This window comes from Anas platyrhynchos, chromosome 18 (genome assembly GCF_047663525.1).
Source record: "Anas platyrhynchos isolate ZD024472 breed Pekin duck chromosome 18, IASCAAS_PekinDuck_T2T, whole genome shotgun sequence".
In the NCBI taxonomy this organism is placed as follows: domain Eukaryota; kingdom Metazoa; phylum Chordata; class Aves; order Anseriformes; family Anatidae; genus Anas; species Anas platyrhynchos.
Window position 1 is genome coordinate 9,982,792 of NC_092604.1, and position 21,425 is coordinate 10,004,216.

General features: G+C 47.3%; 1 protein-coding gene across 10 annotated transcripts in view; it reads right to left on the reverse strand.

The window, feature by feature from the left end:
* Positions 1 to 21,425, reverse strand: part of PRRC2B (proline rich coiled-coil 2B) — a 49,660-nt gene that overhangs the window by 9,740 nt on the left and 18,495 nt on the right. For 6 of the 10 annotated variants that reach the window (XM_027471078.3, XM_038188134.2, XM_027471077.3 and 3 more), the window contains exons 6-26: positions 20,900 to 21,043; positions 19,981 to 20,222; positions 19,429 to 19,550; positions 18,843 to 18,982; positions 18,145 to 18,235; positions 17,566 to 17,758; positions 16,860 to 17,175; positions 15,998 to 16,188; positions 13,280 to 13,487; positions 12,129 to 12,348; positions 9,447 to 11,510; positions 7,716 to 7,915; positions 6,944 to 7,089; positions 5,643 to 5,784; positions 4,952 to 5,034; positions 4,067 to 4,258; positions 3,733 to 3,927; positions 3,203 to 3,289; positions 2,144 to 2,248; positions 1,370 to 1,562; positions 291 to 388 (exon numbers count right to left, since the gene is read on the reverse strand). In XM_027471078.3, coding sequence (XP_027326879.3) covers positions 291 to 388; positions 1,370 to 1,562; positions 2,144 to 2,248; positions 3,203 to 3,289; positions 3,733 to 3,927; positions 4,067 to 4,258; positions 4,952 to 5,034; positions 5,643 to 5,784; positions 6,944 to 7,089; positions 7,716 to 7,915; positions 9,447 to 11,510; positions 12,129 to 12,348; positions 13,280 to 13,487; positions 15,998 to 16,188; positions 16,860 to 17,175; positions 17,566 to 17,758; positions 18,145 to 18,235; positions 18,843 to 18,982; positions 19,429 to 19,550; positions 19,981 to 20,222; positions 20,900 to 21,043 — 5,372 coding nt within the window. The remainder of the gene's footprint in view (positions 1 to 290; positions 389 to 1,369; positions 1,563 to 2,143; positions 2,249 to 3,202; positions 3,290 to 3,732; positions 3,928 to 4,066; positions 4,259 to 4,951; positions 5,035 to 5,642; positions 5,785 to 6,943; positions 7,090 to 7,715; positions 7,916 to 9,446; positions 11,511 to 12,128; positions 12,349 to 13,279; positions 13,488 to 15,997; positions 16,189 to 16,859; positions 17,176 to 17,565; positions 17,759 to 18,144; positions 18,236 to 18,842; positions 18,983 to 19,428; positions 19,551 to 19,980; positions 20,223 to 20,899; positions 21,044 to 21,425) is intronic. The other 4 variants (XM_027471081.3, XM_027471079.3, XM_038188133.2 and 1 more) reach the window with 3 other exon arrangements.

Below are 21,425 nucleotides of genomic sequence, written 5' to 3' on the forward strand. Positions count from 1 at the left end.
AGAGCAGCCAGAAGCTCTCCCAGGCTCTTAAAAAGCCATCATTTTCCTCAGTGAGTCAATGTGCCGTGACAATTACCTACACTGCAGCTTCACCCAGCCCCTCCTTCTTCCACGGAACAGGAGCATTGATACAAAAGCACTGGTACAAAGAAAAAAGCAATTCCCTCCCTTTCATTTCACTAACCTGTAACACCTACTGGGAAGCAGCATTCAAGGAAGCTAAAGACTTCTTGTTTCTGACCCTGAAAGAGTTCCTGAGAAACCGTTAGCTAGTTTGATTTCTCCCTTACCTGTTGGTAGCTTTGCTGCTGAGGTATTGTCTGAGGAACCAGGCGGGGCTGACTTGCAAACACATGGCCATCCAGATACAGGGGTGGAATATGGTTACCTGAACATCAGAGAAGACAGGCTGTAACTCAGGGTACAGGCAGGGCACACTGCAGAGACCTGTGGGTCCGTCAAGACTAACAGTTCAGGAATTGGCCACCTGTGCCCCAAACTTCTCCTATCTGCCAGAAACCGACTCCACAATCATTTTACCTTTGCAGCTATGAGGGATGAAAAGGGCAAACATGGCGTGTGAGACCTTCACACAAGCAATCTAAAGTCATTTTTTACCAAAGGGTGGCACCAAAAAGAAAGTGGTGTGCCACTCCTTTGTTTACATATTCGAACCAAGGGATTTTCAAGCAAAAAGGGGGAAGAATTTGGCGGGGTGGAGGAGAGAAGAAATCACCATGCTTGGAACTGATCTGTTTTCCAAATATATTCCCTACAGTGGCCCCATTATCACTTCTGCCCAGCACATTCCACTCCCTTCCTGAATTGAGAAGTAAGAAAGGCATTCATGAGAGGTCTTCTGGGACCCAAGAATCAGAGTCCAGGTACATTTCTTCTCTTTTTTTTCCTGACACTCTCCCTAATTATAAACACAGTCAAGTTAGATGGTGTTTAACTTTTCCCTCTGTAATTCAAGGACAGCAACACCTTCTCACCTCCCAGAGTTATGCAAACTGTAAGGTATTTTGTTATGTACAAGGAGCAAAATGTACTCTGAACTTGTGACACACAGAAAGTTTTACATAGTAAAGTGAGTACCAGAATGCTTGATACCGGCATTAGGTGTCTCAGCCATAGGTTTCTTCTCTTTCTTTCCACTCTATTGAGTACACAGTGATGGGTAGGTAATACTCAAGTAACCTTCTCTAATGTGGGAAAACAGTCCCTTTTTCCATCTTGCCTGATTCTCCTCATGGATCCATTAAATACCAACCGGTCTGTTAATTTACATGGAAGCTCTTCTCACCGTGCTCCCTCTACTAGAATCCAACCAAACAGTGCAAGTACTACTGCTGCAGTTTGCAAATACCTGGAATAGATGCAGAAGGTGCTACGGACGCCACAGGCATAGGAGGCATAGAAACTCCACCAAAAGAGCTGTAGCTGACACCATTGGAAGCTCCAACACTGGAAGGAGGCTGGATGCCCGAGCCTGCACCTCCTGGAGAGTTCTGTTCTGGTAAACTAGGAGAGTTCTCCCAAGCTTTACGGGCAGACTCCATCTACGGAAATGAAGGGCAGTAACTGCAGACAATTCACGTGTGGAGGGGAACACTGAGGCCTAGAGCTGCTCATCTGTAAACTCTTACTTCAAATTCAATCCAGTCTAAGCTTAATGGAAAGCTAGCACGGCTTAGGTCAAGGGGCTTCAGAACCATTCCCAATGGGCAAGCATCCATCAAAAACATTCATCGCTTGTGGTATTTGCAGAACTGTTTTGGGGGGGAGAGGGTGCAGGGTAAAGTGGTTTTTCATGTTGCGTTTTTTCTTTTTTAAACCAGTAGGTGTCTAGGATTACTGGTTAGTTATCTTATCCAGCTACTGAGACAGTCACTAACAGGAAAGCTTTGCTGGACATTTTTTTTTTTTACTTTACAATAAGGACTTCAGCATCCAGGACTGTTGGAACCCACCCCTGTCCTCCCATGCTGAATAGAACATATGCATAACTTTTACAGGAGCTAATTAAAGATTTAGCAGTGCCTGACAAAACACTCTGGGAGAGATCTCTCCACCCTCACTACCCTGGTCAAGAAGACAAGGCAGCCGGGCCTAGGACGAGCACACCTGCCAGCTTACCTACCTTAAGAGTAAGGTCTGCAGTGGGGAAGGACATTGGGTTCAGGCCAATGCACCGTTGGAGGTGATGATCTCTTCGCAGAATGGGAATGGACTGCGTTAACCCTGCCTGAGGGGAGATTGGTAAATGGTGAATACTCTGTAACTCCGTTGAGAATTTCAAGAGGCACCAGAGCCTCAGCTGGCAGCTATAGTAACTACACCTCAAAGGACTGAATCCTCAGTGGTACTGCAGGAGTTAAGTGCTGCATTCAACTGTTATCCACTCTGCTGATGGAATAAATTAAGCTTTGGCAGTGTGCAAGGACTCCCTTTATGTAGAATTACACCAGCTTCCATTTAAACATCAATTTGACCTAGTAACTTCATTCTGCAGAAGTGCTCCCCCCACCGTATTTGGAATCTACCTGAATTTCTGACAGAATCTGTTTCTGAAAGAGCACTTCTGAAAAGAAAGACCCTTTAAGACAAACCTCCTAAATCTAACAGCCTACAAACTTGAAGGCATCTCAAAAGCAGCTTTGAGAGTTTTTCACATTGCTGTCCACAGCTGAGTCACAAGCTGAGCTTTCGCTGTGCTAACTCTTTCATACAAAATAATGAAATACACAGATGGCTAGAACAAGCTAGAAAACCTCTCAGAGAGCCTGGCTAACAAGATACAGCTCTGTGCCTTGCTGTGGCAGATGAGGTGTTTTGAAGAAGCTAGCAGCCCTGGCCTAAGAATGCCACTATCCACATCACGTCCATTATCAGCTCTCTTCTGTGTCTCAGGGCAGGAAACTGGAGACCTCAGAGATCTGCTAAACCTCTTGCTTTACACAGGTCACTGAATGACAATGGAGTTGCTCTCTGTATCACTCCTGAGCTAGCCATGCTCATTTCATCAAGGTACCTCGGGGGCACAGATATCCATTATGGATTTTAGTCATATGTGATGCCCAAGCATCAAGTGTTAAGTCAACTGCAAATAAATACGCTTGCTCTGTTTGGAAGTGTCTGAGATTTAACCAAGGAGAGGCTCAGATGAATCAAGGCCAAAAGAAAAAAAAGAAATACTTACATTACTGGCCAAGGCATCCTGCAATTTGGTGACAGGGTTAGCTGCAGTGCCAGAAGCAGAACCAGGTGGCAAGCTGAAGTCAGAGTCCTGAAAAAGCAGAACACACAAAATTCAAATCGAGGCCTGAGGGCCACCCACCTGCTTCTCATGGTTAATGAATTTAGCCTGAATCATGACACTAGAAACTAAAGACTGTCCTCCAGTAAGCCTTGCTGAAAGAGAACATGGAGACACTTCTCAGCACTCAGTAGCAGACAACCCCCAGAGGCACACAAAGCTTTAGAAGGCCATGATCTTGTCCATCACCTCTGTCACCACCCCAACTGGTCCTTGGGACACTATTTCTAAAAGGACATTATGCATTTGCCAAGACATCTTGAGCACCTGGTTTGTGTCAATAATGAAATCTAAGGCAAAGCTACAGCATACATGCTGGAAGCTTCCTCTAAATAATCCTGCTGCCTCAAACCACCGTCCACATCTCGACAAGCTCAAACCACCAAGAAGATAAAATTAAATTCAATCCTCACTTTAGGATTTACTCCAAATTCAATGGGTGGCACAGGAAGTACAGAATCCACGTGAATTTCCACCCCGTTAACAGGGGGAATATTCCCTTCCAGCCGTTCCGTTCCCTCCGAACCCTTTCTGTTTTTCAGGGAGCGTTCGTTGCCGATTGGTCCAGGCTTGTGTTCCTTGTTCTGTCCTGAGCCTTGATCTGAATCCTTAACAGGAAAGCAGAGAGGCTGAGACACAAAGACCAAATAACCCAATCTCAAGCCTTAAAAATGCTATCAAGAACAACAGAACCACTTCACAAGGTCTCTCACTACGTGCTCTGGCTTGGCTGCAAATCCAGATTACCTTTTTATCAGATTGCTTCTGCACTTGCTCCTTCTGGCAGTCAGGCTTTGGATCCACCAGGCCAGCCCCATTCATCTCCTCTGGTTTGAGGGTGCCATATGGAGAACTGCGCTGAGAGGAGGTCGCGGAGGATTCCCGAGACTCCGCACTCAAGTCAATGCCACTATCCCCCTGGCTGCCTTTAAAACCCTGCTATGCAAAGCACGAAATGTGTTAAAGCCCCGGACTCCGACCCAGCTCCACAAAAGAGGAAAAAAATCCCAGAAAACAGCAAGACCACGTCCCCTTTTCAAATCACATTCTTGGTTAACTGCAAGGAGTTGGTCTTGACCTGCAGCATCCCTTGGCTACTGCTTCACCTCCACACAACTCTGAGCTGGGCTAACCAAAGCATTAACCCGACTCTGGCTTTAGAATAAAGGCAAAGGTGTCGCACGTGGCAACAAGGCAGAGACTGCCAAACTCATTACACTTGTAACCCAAACCAGATTTGGGCTCTGGTCTCCAGAGGTGAAGCATTCTGGAACTTCCTCTGCCGTCCCTGCGTTTAGGCTATAGCTACACACTGCTTATGGAATGAAACAAAAATTAGCTATGGGCTTCCACCATCCTGGACAACGCACTGCCTCCAGTTAGGAGCATAACCCTGGAATACCCCTACCAGAGAGTTACTACAGATTTACACCCATGTGTAGCGCTACACATCACTTGGCCCTCTAGGTTAGAGCAGCATGAAGCTCAAATCAGAGCTGCAGAGAGACAGTTTAAAATTGCACAAGCAGAGCTGACAGTCACTAAGCACAGATGGAGCATGGAGAAGCATAAGCCACCTACTTCAGTACATCGTACACGAGATACCTGAATGGCACATTAGGTGCCACTTACCTCAGCGGAGCTAGATTCAGTACCATTAAAGGTATTTACAGGCTTGCTCCAGGAATCACTTCCAGGAGACTGAACGGAAAGAGCTGGAAGAAAAGGGAGGGCAGAGTTCAGCTGCTTAACACGAAACTGTGGGCACATCTTGTACACCACGCATGCTGCACAATTAACATCCCATTTCTGGACACAAGAAAGGATATTTTCACCACCACAAAAAGCCATTGCTCCCCAGTCAGCTGAGACATGACAGCACAGAGTAGACAGGCTGCAGAGAGGGAGGTAGAGAACAGGGACAAGAGATTTCTTTGGGAACATGAGAATGATAGGAGACAGAAGGAGCAGAGATAGAACCAAGGAAGGCTCTAGATATTCAGTGATGGAGGATGAGAAAAGAGGAAGGCACAATAAGAAAGCAGCTGAAGTAGATCCAACCCAACAAGCCTAGAAAAACATTGCGCAGGACCTTGATCTTACAAGAAGGCCCAGGAACCAGTTTAGGAGACTGACATGGTCAACAAGAGAAGGATGGTTAAACAGTGCAGTTTTGAACAGATGTCTGCTAGCTCCCTTCCCACCTCCAGCATCAGAAAATAGGAAGTTGTCTCCTCATAAGCACGGACACCCTGTCCTTCCTACACACACCTGAGGATTCCCCAGTTTCATTAAATACTCTAAACCAAACATACAAACTTACCTGGGCTGTTGCTCTCCCAGATCTCCGTGCCCAGGCTGTTTCCAGACACTGTTACATCACTTTGCTCCAAGCACAAGCTGTTCTGCTTCTTAGCAAATCGAGGAGGAATGCGAGACTGAAGGACGCGGGCCTTAGCTGGTGCCTGACAGAGAAAAGATACAGGCTGTGAGACCTGTCGCTGAACTGGGGCTAACAAAGCCTGCTCCAGGCAAGTCTGATCCCTGGGTTTCTGAACACTGCAATGTCAAGAGCCTCTAACCCATGCAACAGAACTGTGTTTCACAAGAACGTGAAAAAATGCTGTCTTCAGCAGCATGTTGTTTTTTTTTTTTTTTTTCAGGGGGCTAGGGAGTGTTCGCAGCACAAAGCAAAGTGGTATCACTCGTACATCAGACTTGTTCTGCTTAATTCCTCTTCTTCGCTCCAGACAAAGCAAGATCAAGTCATAATTTCACCGTACAGAGATGGCTCTTTCACAGTACCAAGCTTAGAACAGAGGGAGAAGCACATCCCTTTAAAACTTCAAGACCATTCCTGTTGCCCATTCACACGTTGTCCTCAGCTAATTTTAAAAACCAAGCAACCAGGCGTTTATAGCTTTGCTTGGAAGATTTACTCCACCCACCACGAGCCTCCTCTGCCAGAAAGCATTTCCCAGTGATGCTTTTTACTTGCATTTCATCCTCCACATTTTATTAAATCTCCTTTCACGTTAAAATATTCTTTTCTCCTAGTACATGCAGACAAATTCCTCCCTCCTAGATGTTACTTAACTAAGCTCTCCACATTACAGTCTTAAATCTTTTATTTTAAATCAACTCCATTACCCTATTCTGAACATAAAACTGTGAGAGTTCCAGTTTGTTTTTCTTTCTGGTAAGGTGCCCAGACACAAAGCTGGTAAGCCTGGCAAAGACGCTACCACATCCTGTTCTAACAGTAACACGTTGATGTGGCCAGAGGGTGCAGAGGTCCTCCACTGCTCACTGCTGCCCAGTATCCCACCAACAGGCTCAGTAAGCCAAGTTGCTTTGAGTAAGTCTCACTTTAAAAAACCCTCCTTGACTCACAATTAATGATTCTGCTAGATGAGAACAATCAGAAATCTTCAAACTATCCTTTTCAAACCAACAGCCCCTGCCATCAGAGCCAAAATACATTTCCCAGGCCTGATACCAGATCAATCCTACTTTGGCCAACTGCATTTTTCTGCTTATCCAAACACTTTTGGGGGCCTTGTACCGCTGACTACTGTCAAAACAGCGTAACAGTTCAAGTTTTTTCTGCCTTCTACTCCTTACCTGAGCAGCCTGTTCCTTCTTTCTCCGTTCCTCTTCCAGCAAACGGCGCTGCTTTTTGGTAAGAACTTCAATGAAGCCTTCACCTGCCATTGAACCTACTTCATTCTCTTCCGCTGTGCTCGACACCCGATTATCAATGATGGTACCTAAACAAAATGCACATGGGAAAAAAAAATAAAAGTTGTGCATGTGCGTATGCATATAAAGCTTTATAACTGCACTTATTTTAAGAGTGTGTTCCAAATAGAATCCATACCACAAGCAAACAAGTTCAGCCAGCAGCACTGCAACTAAGCTTTGAAAACTAAGGCACAGAACAGACATCTACTAGTCACATTGTCCACCACTGCTTTGCTGTCCTCTGCCTCAAGGTGAGCATGCTCCAGCCGGGAGAGCTTGGGAATATGTGTTAGCTCAAGTAACTTCAGATGTGTTATCAGCAGGAAGGAACCCGAGGCCCACTTTAGATGTTCTTTCAATTTCCTTCTCACTATGTAATGTATTTTGGGTTTGAAATTTAACAGCTTACTAAAACCAAACTTTCCATGGAAGATAGATTTGATTTCTGTCAGATCTGGCTGAAAGTTTGGGTTTTAAATTTAAAACCCAATTGCCTTCCATGTCATCCCTATTTAGACGCACGGGAATCTTCCTGTGTAAGTAAAAAGAAAATAATCTAGACACATATTTATTAAGTTACACTGGTTTGAATTTGCCTTGCTTGAAGTCGGTCACAGCATGTTATCCCGTAGAAAAGAAGTAAGACACTCACTTCCATAATTCAGTTCGAACTGTGACAACACCTCTCCCTTCTCGCTTGCTCTCTGTGCAGTGGATTTGGGCTCCTTCTCTGGCTTTTTACCCGGCCCTTCAGCACTCTCTGAGTTAGCATGGGAAGCCCTATCCAGGCTGTAAATGGAGTGGCTGCTTCCACCACTGGTGTTCCCAAGGCCTCCTCCTTCTTCTGGAGATCTACAAGGAAAGAAGAGAAAGGAATTAGATTTGTTACAAGATGAAAAGTAGCAGCAAGAAAACAAACAAAACCCCATGGGATGCATTTTCCTTGCCAGGTTTCTAATCACATCTCATTCTTCTTCAGCCTTTGCACAACTGAAGGTAGATATTAATTCTGAGCACATAACTCATTAGAAGAGGAAATGGGATGGAAATAGAACCTGTGCTCATGAGTCAACCAACAGGTTGCTCCCCAACAGAGCTGATAACTTAGCCTGTCCCCATGGGAGGGCTCTGTGCTTCTGAACCAGTGTCTCCTGACCTCCTGTGACACTGCCCCAATCGTTCCCCTGCTTGTCTTTGCAATTGGCACACACTTCCCGGCAGGCATAAGCTGAAGGGAAGGAAGATGGAGAGAAACTGGCAACACTGAACCAAAAAAGTCATTTTCCCCTTTTTGTTTCTCCCAGAATTTTTTGCCCCTTTGACCATCATCCACACATCCTTTCCCCAAGGGTTCAACTCAAAAAAGAGGCATGATTAAAGGCAGCAGGGGCAGGGAGCAGCTTTCCCCTTCCCTTACTTTCTCTATCTACCAGCATGCATCTTTCCCGACATCAGCTCTCCTCTCCCTCGCTTCCACATAAGCTACGATTAGCTACTGCCTCCTGGGGTTGGGGGAGCTGGGTGCCAAGCAAGGAACAAGTTGCCTATTTGTCAGTGCTTTAAACCCAATACAATGAAGCTGCACAAGGACCTTTATCTCCTGTTCCTAGGAGTGGAAAGTAATAAGGTAGCTACCAAATTGGCCAGGACCAAGGCACAGCTAACCCAGCATCCTGTCTCTGATGTTGGTGGCCATCAGATTCTTCACTAGACGCTTGCAATGAAATACTTAATCCTTAGTACTCATGGGTAGAGCTCCTCCCAGCAGGTTAGGAACACACAGCACCACTTACCATTCATCACCAGCCTCCACTAAGGACTGAGAGAATCCTTGCTCAGACATGGCTAGGAGTGGCAATGACACGTGGCTTTCAGGCCACAACCACGCTCCTGGGAAGCCAGGTTAGAGATGCTCAACCTGCACAAGCCACAGCAACCCATGCCGGGTAAACCCAACCCTTGCTTTATTCTCTGGCACATTCCCTGAGGGACCCACAGCAGGAGAGGTTTGGAGTTACAAATCAGGATTTCCTCCATTATCTTCCAAGCCTCTAGTGAGAGGCAGACCAGAGGGTGCAGAGCTGTCTTGGCAGGAAACTAGGACAAAGAAGGGCAGGAACTCAGAGGTCTGTCATGCCTACACTGTTGTGAACTTCCACACGACTGGATTTCCAGTGTGGTAGTAAAGGAATCAACTGGTTGTGAAGCACACACTGACAAAAACCTTTATCATGAGGTTGGGTAAGAGGTGCTGGGAATCACCTGCACTAGACTGAGAGAAACAGGCAACGGCTCCCCCCTCACAACCCATCCCTTCCCCACTGCCCTGACATCTGCACACCCGATGACAGGCATCTATTGGCACGTCAGGATGCAACCCTACCTTTTGCTTTTGATCAGCGTCCCGTTCTGCTGGCTCTCGTATCGAGAGGCTGCTCCTACACCACTCCTGACCGACTGCTCCACGTAGCCTGCCGGCTCAGCCTTGCGGCTCTGTCTGTCCACGAGCGGCCGCTGGCTGGAGAAGCTCCTCTTCGCCAGCTCTCTCTTCTCTCCCAAGCTACCGCTCCCGAGGCCGCCCTCAAGCTGCCCTTCACCCTCCGAAACTCCGTCTCGCCTCTCCCGCCGCTCGCTGAAGTCACTGCTCTCAGAAGCTGTCTCCCACTCCTCGTTGGCGTGGTCTGAGGAGTTCTGGTAGGACAGCTCAGGAGACCGCCTGCCCGAGATGCTGCTCTTCTCCGCCATGGGCAGCTTGGGTCTTCCCGGCCACTGGCTGGGCAGCAGGTTGGGGGCTCCCTCCTCGGGGTTCCACTGCCCGACCGATTCCCGCTCCTGCCTCAGGCGCCTGAATCGTGGAGGTTTGTCCTGGCGCGGGGGACGCCGCCTGCGGAAGGGCCTGTTCTCTATGTTCTCCTGATCCGCCGAGTAATCCTCCTGGAAAAAGTGCCTCTTGTCATCCAGATGACTCTCCTCGAAAACCCGGCTGGAGAAGGAATCCACGTGCTTGTAAGAATCCTGGATGTAGTCCCTGTCAGACTGCTGCCTGCTCCCAAAAGCATCCGACGGAGAGGTGTGGCTGTACTCCTGCCACCCTGCTCCCCCGCTCCTGCCTTGCCACTGGGTGGGCTCCTTACCCATGAAACCCCTTCGCCCGTAGCCGGAGTTGCTCAGTCTTGGTGGCAGTGACCTCCCGAAAGCTCTCGGGGCCCTCATCTTAGGGTCCAGACTAGTGTGATCATCTGAATAGATTTTGTTGGACCTCCACGACTCTTTGAAGTCTCCCTTCTTCAAATCGCTGTCTTCCCTGTCCAGCACGGAGCCTTCGTTGCTGTTTTCTGAGCCCCTCTGTCGGCGACGTTTCGGGAGCTCCTCGTACTCCGACCCTTCGCTATGGGTCTCGCTTGCAATGCGGCGCCTTGGCTTGCCTCTGGGGAAATCTTCAGGCTGGTTGAACTCCCGAAGCCCTCGCCCTCGGCTGCTCCGCTGGTTGTTGTAGACCCCCCGAGTGCTCACAACAGTGCCGCGGCCTCTGAAACTGAACTCCCTGAAGCCTCTCCCTCGCCCCCGCCCTTGACCTCTCCCACCGAAGGCTTGCTCCTCATCAATGAAGATCCAGTTGTTTCTTTTCGTGGGAGGGAGATCACTGGACTCTCTAGACAGCTTGTTCTCCCAGGATCTTTCTGGTTTCTCTTCCTCCTCTTCCTCCTCCTCTTCCTCTTGCGACTTCTCAGCCTCTCGAGCAAGGCTGGCTTGGGAAGAACCTTTGTCATCCAGCAGGTAACGCGTGGAGCTCAGCAAGGTTGTAGCATCGTCTGATTCATTTTCCACCTTCTGAACAGCTGCCTTCTCCTTCAGTGAGCGTGAGGTGTCCTCTCCCTCCAGTTTAACCTTCTCCATCTCCTTCTCCTTCTCCTCCACCTTGAGGGCTTTCAGGACTGGCTTTTTAATCGGGCCTGATCGTCGTGTCCTCCCAGTTTGCTCCTGCTGTTGACCACTTGTGTTTCGGATTTCAGGGGTCCACTCCGTCGTCTCCTCAGCAGGCTGTTTGGTATTAGCTCCTTCTTTCTTCCACGGGTCAGCACTGAACGACTGCTCATCCCTGGGAGCTTCTTCAGCAACTTCCGCTGTAGTTTCTGAGGGTTTCTGATGGTGGCTGATATCCCAGCCGTTATACTCAGGCTTCTTCTCTGCTTGGATAAAATCAGGCTCGAGCGGTGAACACCTCAGGTTTGCGTGCCGGCTGCCAGGGCAGGTTTCCTGCACGTTCTCCTGGTGCTGAAACAAGAGATCTTGGCCTAGCCTCTGTGAAGACAGGCAGCTGTCAAAGTCTGCTTGGGCCTTCTTGTCAAAAGCATTCAAGTACTCCTCCCCTCTCTCCTCAAAGAGATCTCGCTGCGTGCTCAGACTCTCTGGCCTTCCAGGAGAGGCAGAGTAAGAGCTGTCGTTCCTGAGGAGGAGATAAACAACAAACAGAAAACAGTCAGCTAATGGAAAGCACAGCATGCGGCCAGGGGCCCAAGCTGACTGCAAGAGGTGGAAAAAAAATAAAGCAGGCTTTGTTCTACATCAGGAGACAACAGGCCTATAAATACACGAACGCTGGGCAGTCCAAGCCGTATCGCCTGGCTTGTCAAATCAATGGATGATAAAGCAGTTCCTATGATGGGCAGCAAACTTCAGAAATAAAGGAAGATTCAGTCTCCAACATACAGGGAGATCTGAAAACAAGTAGTTGGATTCAGGAAATATCAAAGAATTAGGAGACAAACTAGAACCTGTGAGAATTTCTGACTCATAGCTCCTACTGAACAGCCCTGCAAAGCTCCAGGCTGGTGAGCACAGACTGGCCTCAGACAGAAAAACTCAGTTAACTCAGTCCATAAGCACCTTCACAACAGAGGAACTCAACAGTGTAAGGCTGCTACCAGATCAGTATCTTGGCCTGCTCAGAGACAGTTTTTGGGTCAACTCTAAGCCCGCTTTTCAGTAGGAGATGACCTGTAATGGCAGCACGGCCTCCTGCCACAGCCTGCCTCACGTGTGAAGACAGGAATTGTGCACTCACCTGGCATGCAGCCCCTCCATGGTGATGTTGTCAGCCTGTTTCTGATGTGACAGGGAGTACCCTTTGCTCTGCAGAGATGTGTAGCTCTCCTGGCCCCACACCGGCACAGGGTCCATGGGAGCAGCTTTCCTTTCTGCCTGCCCTGCCTGACAGTTCTGATCTTCAGACCGACAGCTGCTCCCACCGATGGAGTCCTGCTGGATCATGGGCTTCATAATTCCTGGTCAAGACAGAGTTCACACCATTAACGCTAGGATCTCACTGCCAAAAAGAATTAACAGTCTACTACTGCTAGCCTGACTCTCCTTCCTTCCCGGGCTGCGGGTGACTGCAGCCATGGAAACCTTTCTGTAAGAAAGGAGCCTGTGTTTGGGAAACACACAGCTGGGGAATGTACTGGGAATGATACAGAAGGTGACACAGCTTTCAGAGACCAGCTTACACACCACACACCATCACTAGCTTGAAAATAAACAGGTATATAAAACAAGCTGCAAACTCAAGGGAACGATTTATACATCCCAATGTTTATATTCACATCTGCGAAGATCAGTTAGAAGGTAAAAAGGTGCTAAAAGCACACAGCTCGGGAACTACAAAATTTTTCTGTCACATTTCTTGAAGGCCTATCAAGATTTCAAACAATTACAGTCACTCCCAAACACTCTCATGGAATAGGCAAGGTCTGCCTTTACAACTGCTCTGGCTCCACAGCTGCTAAGATCTCCCACTGCAGTGCAGGGGATGGGCAGGCAGGGGTCCTCCCTCCCAACTTCCCCTGCTTTCTCTTTAGCCCTCAACTGTGCCTAAATTTCCCATCCCTAGAGAAGGCCAATCACAGCCAATCAGGCTATGAAATCTGGGCAGAGGGCAGGTGGATGAAGCACAACAAAGTCAGGACAGCTGTAACCATCTCAACAGCTCAAATGCTCCCCCCAACACACACAGACCAGAAAGCCCATGAAAGCCCAGTCCTGAGGACATCAGGCACCTGGGCTCTCACAGAAGCTCTAGGACTGTAACACATTCCTTGCGTTCTACAATCCAGAAAACCAACTTCCAGTCTTAGGTCTGAGAAACAGCTGCAGTAACTTGTCTGGTATCTGGAAAGTTAATGGCCACAATAAAGGGAAATACTGGAAACACCTTACCTGAAGGGTGAAGGGCTGAAGGGTAGAAATCCACAGGGGTGCGACTCTGGGCCATACGAGGGTCCATGTAGGAGGGCATCATCATCCAGCGAGGATCAAAGCCAAGCATCTGGGGGTGTGGTGGGTAGAATGTCCGCTGGGGGTGGGAATGGGATGGGGGAGGATAGACTTGCGGCTGCTGCCAGTGATGCATCTTGTACAGCTGCTCCTGCAGGGATGAAGGATGGGCTGTTTGACACCAACTGTTACAGTGCCAGGAATCACACTTGCAACCCAGCCAGCCCAAGGAAAACACATTCAACGTATTCGAGGCTCAAAACCAAATCAGAGAGGAGGGTAGAGCAGTTCAGGGCAATTCGTTACAAACTGGGAACGCAGCAATTGCTATTCTTTAAATCCCCAAGACACAGTAAATGCAGACGTGAGATTAAGCCACCACTATGGGTCACGGCATACAGCCAAATGCAAAGGATCACTTTCAAGACATGAGTTCAGATTTTTCCCAGCACTTCTATGAAATATAGGACAGCTTCCTGTCAAACATCATTTCCTAATTGGAATTAAATACTTCAGAAGATGTTGCTCTTTGAAGAAAATGCAATTATAAGTTTAGTGTGTATGCATAATACTTCTGTTCTTGTTAGGCAAACAGATTAGATAAGAACATCCTAAATTCAATTAAGAGAGCTATTAATATTGTATAGTGTTTCCTGTACGTCCTACAGAGATGGACTGACACTGCTGGGTTGTTTCCCATCTCCCACAAGGCCAGCACACCTTCCTTTAACATCCTAACAGTCCTCAGCTAATTTGACTTAACATTTTACTTTTGCCTAGAGTCCAAGAAGAACCTGTATTTGAAGGGAGCTTTGTGTACTGCAGAAAGCTTTCAAAATGTAAACAACTCCAATTAACATGAAATACCCCTATTTACCTGTCAAGCTTGCCACCAGGTTCTTCTTACTAAGCTTACAGCAGTGTCAGATGCTGCAACTGTTTACAAAAAAGGCAATCCCCTACTGCAGAGCAAGAGGGGAACCCTTAAATCTGATGTGTCATTATGTCAAGAGAGAAAAACCAGATTAACGCACAGATTCTGATTACTTAGCACTCCAGGATCTTGGAGAAAATGCTTCCTTAATGCCACCAGCCTATTTTTTATTTTCTTCTTTTCATGTAACGACTGCTACAAAAGCAGCAACATAAAGCACCCAAAATACAAACTGCTTTATACTTACTAACAATACAAATGGTAAGAGCAATAAAATGAAAATTTAATGTTCTTCCAGTAACAATGCTGTCATGCTAATACCACCTCAGGTTAAAGACATCCAATTATTTTGAGTCTCAGATTATTTTTAGTTTCAGATCATCTCTTTCAAAGAGTAACATTAGCAACATTTGCTGCTGTACGTTTGATTCATGAAAATGCCAACTGCCCTATAACAAGCACAGAACAGCCACGAAAGAGTAATTACTAAGCCTCCGAGCAAAAGCCAAACGTTGGCTCTTCACTAAAGTTTGCAGCAGGGTTGATTATATCACATTTCAAGTGGTCATTCTATGAAGAATGACAATTAACTCTGCATTATCACAAGCCTGAATATTCTGCCCCTTGGCTCGATTCTGCTGCTCTAGGAGACTCACTGCAGCTGAGAGAGCTGGAAAGCACGTATGAAATATGAAGTACCATAAAGCTGGGAAAGATGCAAGATGTATGAGGGAGGTAGCTCAGGCTGGTCTCTGAGAGCCCCAAGAGAGTTTTCAGTGAACCAAAAATGAAACAAATAGAAACAAACGCATATTTATGGGGCAAAGAAAATGATGATCTACAAGAACCTCATAGAAAAAAAGGTTAAGTAGAAAAGGAGAGCAGATAAAAGAATAATCTCGCTCTGCAAAGGCAGGAAGTGGAACTCAAAGTGTGCTGCTTTATACCCCTCACATCCAGCCTAGAAGCAGAGTCCAACCACCTGCCACCCTGACCACAGTTTGCAAATAGCTGCCATACCCAACGGGGTAAGGACACAGTGAGGGTAAAATCAAACAGAAGCAGCTGATCCCCAAAGGGATTCAGCTCAGCAGCCTCCTTTCCCTTGGCCTGTATATTCAGCACCCTGCCCCTGCAGCTGTGCTGAAGAACAGAAGCTTCCATCCTGTGCCAGGGAACAAGCCCAGATGCTCACCAGGTTTGCTGCCAGCCAAAGGTGCTCAGACACTTTACTGGATCAGGCCAACAGTAAGCACCAGAGTACCCAGTGCTGGTTTTTTTTTGACTTCGGACATGGGAAGGTGGGAAGGTGAAAAGTCCCTGGCTTCTTTTATGTGCACGCATTTGCTCTGCTACACACCCCAGCCCTAAGATGTCACATTATCAGGAGATACTGAGGCAGCAGCGCCAGACAAGGCAACATTTCTGACAGCAGCGTCTACTTTTCTCACAGACAAGTGACAAATCTGGCCTCCCCACACCTCTCCCCAGCTACTGAAAGCACAACAGCACACAATTCACATAATCTACAGAGCCCTTTTAGCCACGTTACACAGTAGAGATCTGTGATCAAGACAGTAAAAAAGGCTGGGGGAGAACTCTCATTTGTCATCTCCCATTCCAAAGAGAGTCGGTTATTTGGTGCTTACGGTGGTAAGAAGTAGACAGAGAAATGCTAATGTGGGAGTCCAAAGAAGAGGGGAGGGAGCGTCCCACCTATTTATTACCTGCTGCTGTTGCTGCTGTTGTCTTTGGAATCGTGGGGGAAGAGACTTCTGGTATTTGTTGAATTCCTGTGCTGGGGAGGGAGCTTCTCTGAGCTCCTCCTCACTGCTGCTTTGGGCGGCTGCTGCTGGGGCAGGAGTCTCCTCTTCCAGATAGCCAACAGAGACATCCTGTGCATGAAACTCAGGGGTTGCTGGAGAGAAGAAAATAAGCCTTGGTGAGTCCTGCCGTGACACAGCTTGTGCACACCACCACAGCACAACATGCACAAGCGTGGGCACATCCTGGCTGTTAATGTGGTTGAACTTTATTACAGTCATACACAGTACCTCACACACAACCTGATTTGCCCTGACAGTTCTAAGGGGCTTTGTCACTCCTGTTTTAGCAAGAGATTTCAAGATCCCCCTCTGCTGTCAGCCTTCTGCTGCAGCACTGTGGGAGAAAGCCCGTTTCCCCTGTTATTCCTCCTATCTGCCAGCACTTACTAATAAACTGATTTTGTAACCCATGGCCCATGAGCACTTTCTTAATAGGATCATCCAACCACAAGAAGAACAAGAGGCCCGTTCCAACAAGGTCTCTACTAGTACAGCTGATTGAGCATGCATAAGACAACCACAGAAGTCTGTGCTTGTTTCAATAGGATGCTTGCTTTTTTTTTTTTTTTTTTAATAAAATGAACCTTCATCACCAATCCATAATACTCTGTAGGATACATGAAGCAGACGACCTCTTAAGCTCTTAAGAGCAACTCAAATACTCCCCAAGTTCCCACTCCACACACAATTCAGGTAAAAGACAGCACCATATAAAAAAAAAAAAACACACTTGTTTTTACAAGGCAAGTAAATGCTTCTGTACCTCTACGGAAAGTGTGTCCATTCTCTTGCACGGCACTTTTTTCTGTGCTTGGGGGTCGTAGGTCTTCATTCTCTGTGTGTTTCTGGGTCTCCCCATTCTTCTGAGCCAGTTTGCATTTCTGATCAAGTTGTTTCAGCTTTGCAGCACAGGCTGCCAGACGTTCCTCCCTGGCTCGCCGCTCTTCCTCCTCCCGTCGCCTCCTGGCTCGCTCAACTGCCTCTGAGATCTCAGAGTGCACAAACTTCTGTCTCAGTGGCACTTTTTCTTCTTTATCCTCGAGGGACTGCTGCCTGAGAACACTTCCCATGGAGGGCTTCTGCCAAAGGAAAAACATTCCTCAGTGAGCATGACCCGAACGTATCCTCTGCCTTGAACTTTGCAGCTTGCACTCAGAAAATCTCCTCCCATCTGCCTCCATCCTCATGCACACACATCCCCACTTCTCATGAGGAGTTATTGCTGTCTGATTCAGTTACACCTTTTTCTAACTGTCTGACAAACCTACTGCTCTAGACCAAATTCCACTTCCTCTCTTTAGTGGCAGTGCTGTGCAGATGGGTGTCTCTCTAGCCAGATTTAAGCAAAGAACTGAGAAATTTATCAGCATTCTGTTTTCAATAAAGCGTCACGCAGGTCTCTTAATGACAGCAATGTGTTTCATCCACCAGCCCAGCACAATGAGCCCATTCACAAGAGTTCAACCTACCTGGTATTCAGATGAAGAGCTCCAACCATTCATCTTCCTTGGAGGTGGCTGTGAATCCTGCACTTTCCTGACTGTCCGGGACAAGCCAACTGACTCGCCCCAGTTCTTTCCTTCCTCGGAGGTGTGTTTGACATCTGCACCATCTGCAGAGCTCAGGGACAACTGTCGCTGCCTTCTGGGATCCCAGCTGTTCCTGTCATAAAAACAGATTTGCTATTACAATTGCAATGTGCCTTAAAAAGCACTCACAGCCTTACTCATCAAGTGGCAAAAGCAGTTGATTGTAACAGAAACAAAGGATCCAAAACAAACAAACACAAGCCCAAGCAATGGGCTTTTCCTATGGCACTTAAGAATTAACACCATTATTGTGCAGGTGAGACACAAAAGGGACTCAGTTCCATGACCCACACACACCCTTGAGGCCCACTAAGAAACCAACAGATGGAATCAAAAAAGCCAGGGGGGTGGGGCTAAAAAAAATATCAAGCCTCTATGTATGAAACAAGTTTTAACAAGATCCCAGTACTGTTTAACCATATTGAAACAACTATAGGTGGGAACACAGCCAGTTCTTACCACTTCTGTCGTCCATCTTTAACAACTTCTTCCTCTTCCTCATCTTCACTAAACTTGAGTTTCTCAGAGTAATCCACTTCATCATGAATACCTGAGACAGCAGAATTGGAGAAGGGACGTGTGAGAGAAAACAAACAGGGCCTGCCTGCCTTGTCCTGATAAAGCTTATGCCTTCACTGGCACTAAATCAGATGCTACTGGGAAAACAGCGTCCAGCAGAGGTCCTGGAAGTGATATGACTAGGACAGACCCACACTGCTGACCAAGCTGGGTTGGTCCCAAAAGCTGTGCAGCAAGCAGTCTGGGAAGGGAAGCTGCAAATGAAGACGCAGCTACCAAACTAGACTGTGTGCAACTGCATGCTGAATGCTATGACTGAAAAGATGGGGCTAACTCTTCTTCCCAGCAGTCATACTGCTATCCTGCTGCTGTGTGGTGTTTTCAGTTTTTAGACGTCTTCAGATCCAGTTCCATGAGTACTGTGTGATGGAAGGATCAGAAGGATCCATTGTGTCATCATTTACACCAACAGCAATTTCACAGCTGCACAAACCACCCCTTCCTTCCTCCCTCATCCACCTTCTGGCAGTGAAACAGAGCCATTAGAATATTCTGGCTATTTTGTGTTGCAGGGAGGAAAACTGCTATGCTTTGCCTTCTAAATCATTGACTGAAGCTAGAGGATGGAGGTACTTTACCTGCCCACCCATCATCTGCATCGTTGTCTAGTTCATCCAACCCCTTCAGGTTCTCTGCGTTGATAATGGTGGGCCGAGGTGCTCGCTCTCCCTGCCGCATTGGACGTGTTGGGCGGGACAGGCCAAGCCTGTTCTCTTTTCTATGGGGAAATGCAAAAAAAAAAAAAGTTAGAAATAGTAAAGAAAGGAACATGCAATTGAGTTTGTAACAGCCAATCAGTCCTTTACTACCATATGCTTATATAAAAAGACTCCAAGTACCTCTCTGTCCAACAAAGCTTCTCTTCCCTACCAACCTGGTACCAAGTTCCTGGGGCTTATAGATCAGAACTGCACGCCTGCCAGTCTGCAACCACACACCCCAGCTTTACACATCCACCTGCTCCTGACACACAGTACTCAAAATCTTGCAATGTTTCTGCTGCTGCTGCTGGAGCAAAGCACTGATCCTTTGAGTAAACATCAGGCCTCCTCTGCAGCCGTCTATAACCTCACAACTGCATCCTCGGTCCAAATTCTTGCACAGTCCAAGTCCCTTTCACAACCCAAACCAGGCTCTCAAGTGGGACAGCCGTGGGAGCCTTACCCATCCTGGTCATTCATCTGGTATTGTCTGAAAGGGACACGAGGCTCAAGCCGAACTTGAGGAAGGGGGAAAGACCCTCGGTCCAGCGATGCAGGGGTCTCAGGTGGCTGTTGTGGACACATCTGGAACAAAGCAAACAACAGCCTGCTTATTCACACTGCCACAAGGCTTACCCAGATTAGGTTACAACACATGCAGCATGGTAGCTGCGACTACACAAAAGGAAAACAAACATTTCATGTCTTGCTGGCTAACAGACATGTTACTTCTCCAGCTCCAGAGGAAAAGCAGCAACTTTTCCTTGGGCTAAGCAAGGCTGCATCTGTTTCATTTCTCCTCAGAGCACATTATTGCTACGCTATTCCAGCATCAAAGGGTAAAGGCACAACAGGGAAAACTAAAAATAGATAAATGGAAGGAACTCTGAGCAACTCCTAGGAGCCGACTCAGAGGAGAGTCTAGAAAAATGCTATCTTAGCCGAGTTCCTCAACCCTCACACCATGTTATGAGAAGCAAGGACATTACAAAGCTGTATGAAAAGGGCAACTTACAAAAGCAGGTAGCATGTCATGGTACGTAGGTGGTTGGTAGACATTTCCCATGAACTGCGAAGCCCCTTTACGGAGAGGCTGAGCTGGGCGGAGAGACGGCTCCTTCGGATCGCTGGCACTCACTGAGGAGGGGGCTCCGTCTCCGGTGGTCGAGGTCTTGCTGCCCAGCTCAGCAGGGGAGGCGGTCAGAGATGTGGCAGAGGTGATGTTCCTCCCACCGCCCTCCCTCCAACTGGTGACATCTGGACAAGAGGTAATAATTATGTTAACATCTGTAACTGCAGACAGTCACTTCGCCAGAAAGTCTCAAAACTAAAATGCTCTGGTCAAGTCCTAATTACGCAGAGAATGTAGGAAAACATCAGGGACTGAGGAAAACTTCCAGATGCATTTATTTTCCCAAGAGACCAGCAGCATCAGCTGTTACTAGGTAATTAACGCACCAGTGGTGTCCTTGTTTGTCAATAACCTTAAGTTCCAACAAAAATTCTGACACACATCACCACAGTGCTCATCCCACAGAATTAAAGGTCATGAAGAAACACTCAAAGAGAAGCTGCACTACACCACACACTTGCTTCACTTAAAACTCTCCCCTAGCCCACAGGCAGGTCCCTGTTTTGCAGCATCACTATGTTACAAGACACTGAACAACATAAACCCTCTCTGCTCCTGCACACAGCGGTTTTTAATGAAACGATGCAGTAGATTACAATCCATATTGGCTGTCTTGAAGACAGAACTCAAGCAAAGGATCTGTGGTTATTTACTAGGCAACGTGACATACGTGAGCTCATAACTGTTTAAAAACCAACGTAGGGATGGAATATCTAACACTGCTGTGAAAGGGCACCCCCTGCCCAAAGCACAAGCTAAGGGATTCTGAGCTGGGGCAAGGCAGAAAGCCACATTCGCTTACTCTGGGGGCGGAGGCTTGGTCCTGGCCCATACGACGGATCTAAGGCGCCCTTTTCTTTGCCAACCTTGTCCTGCTCGCCAGCTGCTTTCAGCGTCGGAAATTCCTCGGGAGAGAAGGATAACAGTCGGCTTGAGGCCCTTGAACCTGTCAGACAAATAGTTACAGGACTTAGAGAATGCCTTTCCAATCTTTCAATTTCCTCATCACATCAGCCCGGAAGTATGTTTCCTGAGAATCTGGGCCTCCAGTATATTTAAACACAAGTTACTACTGTACCTGCACCTCAGCTCACATCCAAAACACCCTCAGACATCACCACCAACTTGACAACAGATGTCCTTACCAAATACTGCCACGCTCGCTCTTAACTTGGGATTGTCATTTAAATTCTTACATTCAACAAAGTCAGGGCGAACCTTCTTAGCTTCCAATTATTTTTGTGTAGCACAAGACTCAGATTGAGGCAGGGATACAAATTCTGAAAGATTACTCATAAATGATAGCCTGTTATCAAGTATTTGACATT